General features: G+C 35.1%; 1 protein-coding gene across 5 annotated transcripts in view; it reads right to left on the bottom strand.

Moving 5' to 3' along the window:
* Nucleotides 1-13,498, bottom strand: part of TFG (trafficking from ER to golgi regulator) — a 36,228-nt gene that overhangs the window by 18,792 nt on the left and 3,938 nt on the right. For all 5 annotated transcript variants that reach the window (XM_053670262.1, XM_053670264.1, XM_053670265.1 and 2 more), the window contains exons 3-4: nt 11,232-11,315; nt 890-1,036 (exon numbers count right to left, since the gene is read on the bottom strand). In XM_053670262.1, coding sequence (XP_053526237.1) covers nt 890-1,036; nt 11,232-11,315 — 231 coding nt within the window. The remainder of the gene's footprint in view (nt 1-889; nt 1,037-11,231; nt 11,316-13,498) is intronic.

Genomic DNA, 13,498 nt, shown 5'->3' with positions numbered 1-13,498 from the left:
AAAACAAGAAGAAAAGGGAAACTATGAACAATGCATCTTTATTTAGAATACAACTAAATTAAAGAAAGGAAACTAATTCCAAAATTTAAATGGGGTCAAATAATAACTATCTCAGAGCCTAAATGTTGCAAGGGATTACACAATGCCACTTCTCCACAAAATCATTTTCTATTCAGCCTCTCATATGATATCATCAGATTCAGTAACAGTTTTAAGCATGTAAAACTTATAAGCAAACACAAAAATTATTCTAAAAAGTTTATTAAAGTGCAACATCCAAAAATATTAAAAGTTGAGAAAAGCAGATTTTTTTAAAATATACTTTTAATTCATAATACATACTTAAATCTCACTTTACTTTTAAACTATATTTGGTCTCAAAATTATGCCAGTTCCAAATTTACTGATAAATCTTGCTTCATCTTAATATAAATAATACATGTTATCTATAAAGTGGAAAATTTTTCCTTTGCATATTACAGTCATTAAAAATGGTTTAAGATAATCTTTCTAATATACCATTTGAATATACTAATCTGGATTTTTTTTTCTTGAAACTACGTCATATACCAATTGAAATAAAATTTCAATTCTTAAGGTTCGTTAATTAACTATGTCAACAGACACAGGAATCTAAGGCTAGTTGTAAAACAGTCACCCAGAGAGCATTTTAAAAATGGGATTCCTGGGCCCTGCCCTCCAGGAGGTCTAAGATGAGATCTAGAAACTGGTGTAACAAAATCTCCAGGGAACCCTGATGAACGCCAGGTTTGGGAACACACACACGAATGCCAGCACAAATGACAATGAGAGTGCCATCCCCTTCCTACTGAAGAGGTTAATAAAAATCTGCAAAAAACGATCAGAAAAACATGGATTCACAGTCTACCATTTTCAGGAATACTGGTGGAAGGTCCAGGTTCGCCAGGTGGTTCCAAGCTATCCAACAAGCGATTCACTTTATTTCGAAGTTCTATGAGTTCTCGACGGAGATATTTCACCTGACTTGATTCAAGGGGTCTTGGCTGGCCATTAACTGGAATAAAAGAATTAATTTGCTTAAAATTAGGAAATGTTTTTGAATAAGTATTATCAACAGGATAATAGTAATAAGATAAATGTATCTTTAAAAAGTATAACAAAATCAAACAAGATACCTATGGATGTCATTTGAATAGTAACTTTTTAATGAAAGAATTCTTTATTGCAAGTAATTTATTTTGGGAAAAAATAAATATTCATCAGTCTTTGCTGATGCCAGATCTATGGCTTAGACCATAGTGTTTAAAAAGGTTTATCAGAAGAATTCAACTACAGTAAAATAAAGTCTAAAGAAAACTTTAATATAATTTAATAGAAATTATATATCTTCAAAAGCTCATTTTACTTCACCTTATCCATTATATTCTTGAAATATTACAATAAACACCTTATTCTACACATAAATTTTCACATAACTAATAGGTCTGTTATCCCTCTTGCCTACTTTTGACCTAAAAAAATAAATAGCTACCTAATATAACTGACCTAAAAAGTAACCTATTAAAACAAAAATATGCAGAATTCATGAATCCATACCACCACTGACCTTAAATGTAGTGACAGCAGACCCTTGAACAACATAAGTCTGAATCACACAGGTCCACTTACACATTGATTTTCTCCAATAAATACGGTAGATATATTTTTCCTCTTATAATTTCCTTAACATTTTTTCTAGATTATGTTATTATAAAAATACAATATACAATAAATATACAAAACTTGTTAATCAACTATTTGTGTTAACTGTGAGGCTTCTAGTCAACAGTAGGCTATTAATAAAGGTTCTGGGAGTCAAAAGTTATATGCAGATTTTTGACCTTATGAGGGTTTAATGCCCCTAACCATGGCATTGTTCAAGTCAACTATACTTCCAAAAGCAGTATCTAAGCAACAAAAAGTCAAGATTATTCAATAATCATTGTTGTTTTAAGGAAGGCAATGTTACTTCATTTAATTACTTGTTTTCTCTAAATAACTGAGCTGACTTAAAAAAAAAAAAACCTTCATCTAGCCACAAACACTGTCATCACCAAGATAATTAAAAAAGAAAGTGACACAAGGCTCTGAATGCAACCTCAAGATAGGAGTTCAAAATTTAAACTAAAATGCTTTATGCATTGCCAGCACACATATATACAAATTGCTAAGCTATCATATTAGAGAAGAAAATTTATTTGAAAATAAAGGTTTAGGGAGAGTCTCTGTTAAATATATTTCAAACATCAAACCACTAATATAAGCTTTTAGAACACAATTCACAAGTATTTTGCACACACCCTATACAGTTATGAGGAAATTCAGTAACACCTCCTACCTATACCAATTAATTACTGGCCTTTACTGGGTATTACTGTTTTTCTCTAATATCTGAAAAAAAGAAAAGCAGCCAGGAACTGGTTTGGTACTGTAAAACAGGCCTTGGTGTTGCTACAGGCTGGCCTGGCATTCGCAGGTAGGCTGTGCTATTCTCTTGCTGAACATGAACAATTTCAAAGAACACCAACCAGAACAAATCACTCTGTTACTGTGATTAGGACAAAAACAAAGCCACTCCGGGATCATGTGAAAACTCAGACAAAAACAAGAACACTGACCAAATCACAAAAATGACCAAACATCCCTGGCTAATGTGAGTGACTGCTGCTATTTTAACAATTTTAACTTTAGCTTCAATTCATTCCTCCCACCTTCTGGTTAAGGTTGAGTAAGATGCACAATCACAAGATCAGCGCTGCCACTTCCTTACAGCACCCAATCTAGAGCAAAGCCCCACTTCCCTGGACCTTCTCCAAAATCACCTAATACAAGCCCAAGACATATATACAACCCTTTCTAACACACTTTCACTGAGAGTCTGTTGTTTTCCATGGTGTTCATTCTCTCTCACTACAAAGTATTTATAGTTACACCCCTTTTCATTTCTAATGTTGCTTATTTGTGCTTTTCCTTAACTAATCTTAACAGAGGTTTGCTAAGTCATTTCCCTGACTTCTAGTTCATCTTTATTCTTTATTATTTTCTTCCTTCTAAATTATCTGGACTTATTTTGTCTTTTTTTAATTTAACACTATACACATAAAATTAATGCAAAATTCACCCAAATTTGTTCAACTACAGCTATAGTACTGGTAGTCTCTGACTGAAGCACACTGACCTAACCAGACCTTTTAAGAACCCAGCATGTAAGAGGTCTGTCCAGAAGGTATCCAGCCATTTAATATGTAAGAAACATTTATTGAAGAAGATACAAGAAACATTGTACAGAGGACAATGATGCCTCAGCCCCCTTCAAAGTAGGCACCTTGGGACCTCACACAGTTCTCCCCATCAACACCAGTTGCCCCATCATATCTTCCTGAATTTCATCGATGGTCTGAAATGTCTTCCCTTTCAAAAGTGATTTTTTATTCTTTTTTTTGCTTGACTCTCTTATGCTCATTTTATTATTTTTTTCTATTTAATGTTTATTGTATTTTTTCCCATTACCATTTAGTCCCCTTAAACTCCTCTCTCCACAGCAATTACCACACTATTGTCCATGTCCAGGAGTCATTTTTCCTTTCTGCTCAATCCCCGCATCCCCTAACCTCAATTCCACCCACCACTAAGTTTTTGGAAAAGCCAGAAGTCGCAGGGCATCAAATCTGGACTGTAGGGAATGCTGAATCACCTGGGTGATCTGACGTTTCACCAAAAAAACTCTGTACGAGATGTGATGCATGAGTGGGTGCCTTGTTGTGATGAAGCTGCTAACCACCAGCTACCCATAGCTGTGGCCTTTTAAATCATCTGAATAGTTTCCATGGAGAAACGCTCAAACTTAACACAAAATTTCATGCAAATTTGCTGCTCTACTTGCTCAATCATTTTGAATGTGACAGCCACACTGTACTCATGCTCACTCAATGGGGTCTACTGTCCCCAGTGACTAGTACAGTGAAGTCCACCACTGTTCCAGCAAGAGCATTCCAGTCCACTCTCCTTGGCTGCCAGGTTATATCAATGTTGCCCAATTTGTTTTCGTTATATTAACAATGGCTGGACTTTTTTTGGACAGACCTCATATATCCCTAATACGGCCTATGGTCTAACGCCATCTATTTACTGGTTTTGGGAACACCATGTATTATATAATATCCAATTAAAAGTTTAAATTCCCTATTCCATAACTATGTATTTTTATTAGTGTATAATTTTATGACTTTAATTATTTCAAGCACATAAAAAGATAAACACTTTAAATACACATTCATTAAATCTTCATTCTCCTATCTTTGCTCCTAATCAATAAGAAAACAACACAGCAGTAATTAAATCTCCCTACCTCTCCCCAAAACTCATTCTTCCCTGCTTCATGGTTTAAATTAAAATTTTATGTTTTTTCTATAACAATCATTAGATTTATCTTTGTTAAAATTATAATTAGATCTTATACTTTATAATCCTTTCATATTAGAGTATATAGCAAATGTTCTTTGTGATAATTGCCCAACATAAGGTTAAAAAGTTCCCTTCTATTTCCAGTTTGCTATGCCTTTTTAACATGGTTGAAGTAGGAATGCTTTTTCTTTTAGAGAAGATGATTCAGTTTTTCTCTTTTAACCTGTTATTTGGAAAGTGGTATTAATAGATATTCTTATTTAAACCAATCTTATACTCTACTAGGATGAACAATCTTGGCAATGATATATTTAAATATTCACTGCTAAATTTATTATTATTTAGCACTTTGCATCTATGTTTATGTGAGACTATTCTATTTTCCTTGGGCAGTTTTCATGTTAAAGTTACATTAACCTCATTAAATAAGTTATTGCATATCTCCCCTTTGCCTATTCTCTAGAATAGTTTGTACAATTTGGGATCAACTTGCTTGAATGTTTAATAGAATAATTGGTTTGCTTTCTTCGATGTTAATTGGGACAACCAAATATGCTGTTTTTGAAACACTTATATTTTAAATTCACCTAGGAAACTGTCAAAGTCATCTTAGTTTTTAAACTGAAAGTTATTCATAGTAGTCATAATATAGATTTTTTTTAAGTTCTGCCATTTTAGTTATGCCTTTTTATCTAATATTGCTTTTTTTGCCTTCCTTTTCCTTAACTAATCTTAATAGAGGTTGCGAATTGTATCTTTTCAAAATTGTTGATACTATCAATACCCTGACTTCTAGTTCATTTCTGCTCTTTACTATTTTCTTCAAGTTATTTGGGTTTACTTTGTTCTTTTGTATTTAAGGCTATAAAGATCCCTTCAAGTTAGCTTTAGCATACTCTACAGAGTTGTTATGTAGAAGTCATCACATATTTCTAATTCCCATTATGATTTCTTTGCTGACTCACTTTAAAACCATATTTTTATCTTCAAAAGTATTGGGTTATCTTTTTTGTCCAGCGGTTTCTAACGAGGCCAGAAATATGATCTCTAGGACATCCCTGACATGTAATGAAATCTGTTGAAAAACCCAGTATGTGGTCAGCTTTAAAAATATCCATGTATACTCAAAAAACCTGTATCCCTTCCTCATTGATAGATCAACCTTGTAACTGTTTACTTCAAATTTTCTGTCCTTACTAATTTTGAGCCTGATTGAACAGTTTCTGAGAGAAGAATATTAAAAGTTCTCCCATGATTGTTAATTTGTTTTCCCTTTTCTGTCAATTTTTCCTTAGGAAAAAACTAAGACTATGATTCGTAAGTGTTCAGAATTGTTATATGTTCCCAGTGAATTATCCTTTTTACCACTGTTGTGATTACTAATAAAGTTTTCACTTCGAGTCTCTTCTGTTAATACTACCAACTATCTTTGAGTTTGTCTAGTATATGTTTCTAGGTCTTTACTTTCAAACTGTGCATAATAATCTTTCAACTATGCCTCCTATAATCAGCATTTTTAATTCCAGTAATAGTATCTACCTTTTACCCTGTACATTTAGTCTGTTTATGTATATCATGGTTAGTGTTCTGTTCTATTTATCAAGCTTTCTGTCTGCCTCTTTTCCTGCTTCCTCTCCATCTAGTGAACCAAAGTACCCTTTGCCTCTTCTCCCTCTCCTGGTAGTAATAGTGTTAACAATAATCACTGGTACATTTTCGATATGCATACTTCAATTTAGGAAATCTATAGTTAATTACTATCCTTTTCCCAAATAATACAACTCTTTAAAATATTGTAATTCCTACCAAACCTTCCTGCCTTATACATAACCATTGTAAGGTATTTTTGTTCCATCTTATTTTTATTCATAAAACTGATTTTTATAATCAGTGATCATTTAAACTTATAAATGTTAACCAGTTTACCTGCTTATGATTTCTTGCATCATTCTCCATTCTTTTAGATTCAAGTCCCTCTTTCTGAAACCACAGCTAAAAATTCTTTTAACAAGGGTCCATGAGTAGTAAGTTTTCAGCTTTTGTTCTTATTTCCTCTTATTCCTGAAGTTTAGCAAACTACGGAATGCTACTTTTCTATTTACTGTTTTACTGAACAGTTTGAAGGTGTTATTCTACTTTCTTATAGCATCTATTATTACTATGAAGAAGTCTAACAGTATAATTGCATTGTTGGTGATCAGTCTTATTCTCTCAGGCTTTTTTTTTAAATTTAAATTATTTTATTGTTGTTCAATTACAGTTGTCTGTATTTTCTCCCCACCCCTTCCCCCAATGCCCTCCAAATCCACCTCCCTCCCTTGTTTCCACCCTCCCCTTGGTTTTGTCTATGTGTCCTTCTCAGGCTACTTTTGAGACTTTCTCATTGCCCTATATATTTCCTGGCTTCATAACAAGGAAAGTCCACTGGAGATTTATTTTTACTTATCCTGCTCAGGACTCATTGTGCCTCCTAAATCTGATGGTTTATATATTTTATAAAACTCTAAAAAAAATTCTTTTAGCTATTACTTGCTCATATATTTCCATTCCTCCAGTATCTCCTTCTTTAAAATCTTAATGGCAATAGGCAGGACTTTCTTATTTTCTCATATCCTATTCTCCATCTCTGTGTTTTTGTCCTTTGTTCTGCATTTCTTTGGATTACCTTTCAGTTCACTGATTCCCTCTCCAGCTGAAATTAATCTGCTACTCAACCTGCCCACTTTGCATTTAATTTCAATGACTATATTTTTCACTACCAAAAGTTAACAAATTCTATTTAAAATTTATTTTTTTCATCGTGCCTTGTTCTTATATTTATCTTTCATGTCTTAACAACTTTAACACATTTTAAGATACCACTTCTATTAAAGTTTAGAAGTCTAATCTCATTAGTTGTATCCACTGTTTGTTCCTCGCACAGAATGTTTCATGTATCTTACTTACCAATTCCGAACTGTTAAATTCACCAACAAGATTTTTGTCTGTGAAAAGTCCATGTGAAATACTTTGCCTTCTCACACAACCAAATCTAAAAACAACAAAGTTTTAGCAACAATAAACACAGCCAAGCCACAGAAAATCGAACAATGCAGAGTCTGACAACAAGGAACCGCTCAGCTAAACTGGTGAGAGGGGCGGAGGCAGCAGCAGAGTGGGTAGGGCAAAAAAGATCCCCTGACCCAGGCACGCGGGCAGCCAAGGGCGAGGATCCCAGGTGTGGGGTAGTGATGGGCGGACCCAGTGAAGGCGCAGGGCAGCTGGCTGACCACGGTCCTGCATTTGCGCGCAGATAAACCAGTGAAGGGACAAGCATTGAGAAAGACCTCCCAGTGCAGGGCAGCAGGCTGACCGGGGTCACACATTTGCGCACAGATAACAGGTGGGGGGGGGAATGCTCCACCAGTGAGGGGAACCAGGGCAGAAGGGAGTGAAGAGGACCGCCACTGCTTCCTCTCTGACCCCGCCCCCACATACAGTGTCACAAACCAGTGACCTGGGTGGCCCCGCCCTGGTGAACACCTAAGGCACCTCTCCTCAAACGTAACAGACACGAACAGATCAAAACATGGCTCAAGGAGAACTCAGAGCCCCAGAGCCCATAAATCAAAGCGAACAAAAATTGCCAACCTATCAGAGGCACAATTCAAAACACTGGTGATCGGGATGCTCACAGAACTGGTTGATTTTAGCCACAAATTAGAGGCTAAATATGAAGGCTAAACTAATTGAAATGAAGAGAAATGCACAGGAAAGCAATAGTGACAGAACGGAAACTGGGACTCAAATCAAGGGAGTGGACCGGAAGAAAGAAAAAAACGACCAAACAGAAAAGGATGAAGAAACAAGAATTCAAAAAAATGAGGAAAGGCTTAGGAACCTCCGGGACATCTTTAAACGCTCCAACATCCAAATTATAGGGGTACCAGAAGGGGAAGAGGAACAGCCACGAGTGGAAACCTTATTTGAAAAAATAATTAAGAAGAACTTCCCCAATATGGCAAAGGAAACAGACTTCCAGGAAATCCAGGAAACTCAGAGAGTCCCAAAGAAGTTGGACCCAAGGAGAAACAAGCTAAGGCACATCATAATTACATTAGCCAAGATTAAAATGAAGGAGAGAATCCTAGAAGCAGCAAGAGATAAGGGGACAGTCACCTACAAAGGAGTTCCCATCAGACTGTCAGCTGATTTCTCAAAAGAGACCTTACAGGCAAGAAGGGGCTGGAAAGAAGTATTCCAAGTCATGAAAACCAAAGACCTACGACCAAGATTGCTCTATGGGTTAGCAACAGGGGAGTGGGAGAAGGAGAAGGGGGGAGAAGGTACAGAAAATAGATAGGGGAGAGGGTAAGGATAGTAGGGGAAATATAGAATCTAAAGAATTTGAGACATGTGGTCATGCACTAAAAGGGGGGAATGGTGGGGGAGGGGAATGAAGGGGGGAAATAGAACAAATGTAATGGCATAATCAATAAAATAAAATTTAAAAAAAAAAGAAAAGCCTATGACACCTGCATTAAGAACATACCATTCCAGAAAGATTTTTGCAGTTGTTTCTCACTATTGTTTTTATAGTAATATTTGGACTGGAGAGTACCCAAACTGGACAGATATTCTAAATTTAAGCCCAATACACCTAAGGACATGGTTATGAATCTTTAAAGAAGCCTGCACAACCCCTGACAGCCCAGGACACAAGTTCCTATATCATTTCCTTGACTTTTCCTGTTACCAATAAAGAGGTATTTTTCTTCTATAATATTCTTTGTGAGGATATAGCCCACTGAGGGTGTAAGACCCAAGGCCTATACACATGGACACCAAATGCCAAGCCCTCAGATTATGTATACTGAAAACTTTATTATCATCACCAAAAACACCCCAAGTCTCAGCTTTTGGTACTTTAGGCCCCGTTTATTTAATTCCATCTATTTTGGTTCCCTGGACATTTCCTTTACTCTAAGCTCAGGTACATAATTCAAAATATATATTTGTAATATTTACCTAGCACATCCTCAATGTTTCTGGAAGGAGGGCTTCCAGTTTATCTAATATGCCTGGTAGCTGGCCAAGAGTAGTAATTAATTTAGATTCAATGTTATTTAAAAAACACCTTTTATTTTAAAATGTTCTAAACAGTTTTTGTTACTAAGATTTTAAAGTCTGATTCACATTCACCCTTCCTAGATGGAGATGAAAGAGATACAAGTTAAATCAACTAATCACAATCATATTTCATAAAACTGTAAGGTTCAGTGCCACGTAAGTTCTTTTAAATCTAAAACAAAACATTTAGGAAAAAATGTCCACATTTGTTTGTTCACATAATCATGCTAGCCCTTTAACTCTAATTATTTTTATCTTGTCCCTTAAGAGTTCTGCCTTGCAAATATGTTACAATCTATAAGGAAACAAAATCTAAATTAAAGTATTAGAAGTAGTCCTATACTTGGTTTTTTATCAAAACTACCTCTAATCTTTAAGTACTCCTTAAAAAATAATGTCTAAGGTATGAGGCCTATATATTAAGCCCTGAAAATAAGTAAAAACATACATATTATAGAAAATAATTATATAATCTGTAAGAACAAAATTTAAAGGTAGTGTTTACCACTAGAATTATTTTTAATCCTGGAAACACTTATAAAAGTGGCACAGATTACTTTTTTTTAAGGTATAGAGAAACTTTATTGTAAGAGATTATTCCAGGAATAAAGGACTATCGCAATGAGATGTGTGGGGAGAGGGGGTAACTACTGCCATAATGGAATTCTCTGACCACTCTTATCTGCAACTGTTTCCAAGATCAGCTGGGCATTTCTTTTACAGGGAGCAGAGAACAAAAGCTAGAAAGAACTGACTGTGGGGACGTGGGATGAATGGGTGAAGGGGCCAGTGATCACCCTGCAGATCAGAGAATGTTTTATAGTGAAGCCAGCCTATTTTCAGGAGTGCTAAATAAGAAGGGGCTATAAGCTGGCCCAGAGTGAGGGTGGGTCAAAATTTAGGGGCCTAGAGGAAGAAGACTAACTGAAGTTTGGTCAAGTCAAGATAGCCAGTATTTTGTCCACATTGGTCAGAGTACGATCAGCTCAGCTAATCAAATATCATGCAAAAATAATAGGAATTTGAAGGGTGTGTGTCTGACCCTATCATAGATAAGGAGGCATCCATGAGTCATATCTAAATCACATGGGGAAGGCAGTTCCTTGCTGTAACCCGTTTTAGGAACACAAAAAGGTGGGGGGATTTCTTTAATCATTGGTTCACAGAATCTCAGCATTCAGATTCAAGTTCAACATTTCCAGAAGTCACACGATTCAAATTTGACATTGTCAGCATGCAGAGAAAACTCTCCACCAACTCAATGAAAATCTGAAGAGATATAGCAATAAGGAGTTGCTGGATTCTCAGGTGAGTCCACACCTCGCTCCCTAATTTTTCTCCCACAGGGTAAAGAGGCATCTAGCAGCAAGGCCTGTTGCAGGAAACAGGCAGCCTCCATGGAGTAACACTACGGCCAGATGCGGCCAGCATCCCACAGATTACTCTTCAAGGTAACTACACAGATGAGGAATTTTAAACATGACTATTTTCTAGTAACTGTATATATGATTATAACTACACATATGACTATAATTATATAATTACATATATAATTAGGCCTTAATAATTCAAAAAATTTTATATAGTTGCAAATACAACATTTAACTCTGCATCTTTAAAAAAAGAAAAAGCCAGAAAGTCTTTAATAGAAATACAATGAATAAAATAGTAAATATATTAACAAGCTTACCACTTACCAAATAATGTCAGTTTCAGTATTCTACTACACTGAATGGCAAAGGAAAGATCAGAACTATCAAAAATTGTTATAAGATCTCCATCTGTACAAAAAAAAAAAGAAGTTTCAGATTTGCATTAGCAGTAAACTAGGATATACATTAAATTAAAATCCAAAACCCAGATTGCATAACATAATTATAATCTCCCATAAAAACCTTAAACAAACATTAAGGGATCTAGGAAAAATGTATTTATTCCAAAAAATACTAGGTCAACTTGGCTTATTATTTTAATGACAAGGTATGTATCATTAAACAGAGCCAAAATATAGCTAACATTAATACATTAAGTCATCTTTTACTAGTTAGTCACCAGGAGATGCATGGTAACAATATCAAAATTACTGGTTTAGACTACATCTTTCCATTCCAGAAAATGTAAATATATTTATCAAAAGTTAAAATAATAAAGATTCTCAAGATTCAAATTTTAATTCTAAGTACACTAAAATGGCACTGACATAAATGGCAGGGAAGCCATATACTGAATGTAAAGGTAACTAAAAGTGTTACAAAGAAGATGTTTGCAGAAGTGCCCTAATGAATGGGTAGACGCTAGAATCTTTCAGGTCACTGACAATTTTAAGATGAAAATTATCAACTTACCCCCACCCCAAAAAATTTATATACACTAGATTCTGAAATCCCCTAGATCCCAAGGATAAAGAATATGATAATTAGCATATCAATTGCTTGTTTCAAAACTTTCAAAGGCCTAGGGGGGAAATAAATGTTCTCCAGAGAGAGCGGGGACAGAAAAGCAGCCACAGGCAGGAGTAGGTCAGGGCTTCTGCAGGGCATCTTCACAGACACAGTTGGGTTGGGCGGGAAGTTCTGTCCTCAGGAGGCTGAGAGACTGCTCTGCTACACCAACTTTAACACTGACTGTGCAGCTCTGGCAATAAAAGCCATAACAAAGAATTTTATAATTGTTTTTGGTTCTTTATAACCTGACCCACTTCTTGGAACAAACACATCTAATGTTCAACTTTAGGGATTCTACTCATAAACACATTTTTAAGAAAATATAGTATATATGTAAAAGAAGGAAACTTTGGTTGACTGTCCTTTTTCTGTTCTGAATTCCACAACCAGAAACAGAGTATCTCTGATGATTAGAAGTTTACCTAAGCCAGCACACAAGTTATAAACAGAAATCTGTACAATTCAAAACACTTAAAAATACCATGTAAAACAAATTTATGTGGTAACTACATGTAGAGAACAAGTTTTAATAATCAGGATACCCTGAGTTAGGGGTCCCCAAACTGCAACCAATGGATAAGTCCCTGTTTATAGACTGCAAACTAAAAATGGTTCAACATTTTTTAAAGGTTTTTTTTTAAATAAGACGAAGGGCTTATATGACTGATTCACAATGCTAAAATATTAATCTGATCCTTTAAAGAAAATGCTTGCTGACCCTGACCTAAATAAAAATAAGGGAGTTAAGAGGAAGCCAAATAAATAGGTTAAGATATGCCAAGTTTGAGGTAAAAGCAAAGCATTTCAAGTAAAATGAAAATTGTAAAATTCAAGTTGTAAACTCAAATAAAAAAATTTAATTTATAAAGTCCAAAAAACACTTAATAGTATGTAATTTAAACTGATAAATTAAAGCCCACATTTGGAAGTCAAAGATATGAAAGTTAGTATATTGTAAGTAGATGAGATTAATAGGGAAAAAGAACAGGAAGAAAATTGTTTTCCTTTATTGTTCCTGATCATGGGTGACCCTCAAAAATTAGTTTTGAGTAACATTAGTTAACATGTATTATAAAAAAATAAAGGAGAATTACACCTGTAGCTTAGCTGTTCATCAGTGATTTAAACTTACCTTCCATAGTATAAGTTGTCAGAAAGTAGCTATCCAACCAGAGATATTTCTCAACCCACTGACACTCTGGTCTGGATGATGTGATATCAGCAGAAATTATATAAATTCAAGGCCCACAGAGTACAACTGCCCATGTGTTTCCCTACAGTATACCTTCATCCATCTGCCTACCAGATGACACTGCTAAAGGTGAGTTTGTAAGCCTGTGCTGAAGATAGAACTGATGTCAACCTGGGTATCTGAATGATTTCTTGAGTGTTAACCACTGAGATTTTAAATTTTCTATTGTAACAGCTGTCATTACTGTTACAATAAACCAACAAAGAGAAGAAGCTATTAGTGAAAAAGAAGAAAATGGGGACAGCACAGTGTCAAAGATGTTAAGGAA

This window comes from Artibeus jamaicensis, unplaced genomic scaffold, assembly GCF_021234435.1.
Source record: "Artibeus jamaicensis isolate MK-2021 breed Jamaican fruit bat unplaced genomic scaffold, CSHL_Jam_final contig_558, whole genome shotgun sequence".
Taxonomy (NCBI): domain Eukaryota; kingdom Metazoa; phylum Chordata; class Mammalia; order Chiroptera; family Phyllostomidae; genus Artibeus; species Artibeus jamaicensis.
Note: the sequence above shows the minus strand (reverse complement) of the source record. Positions and strands in the feature narration are given on the sequence as shown.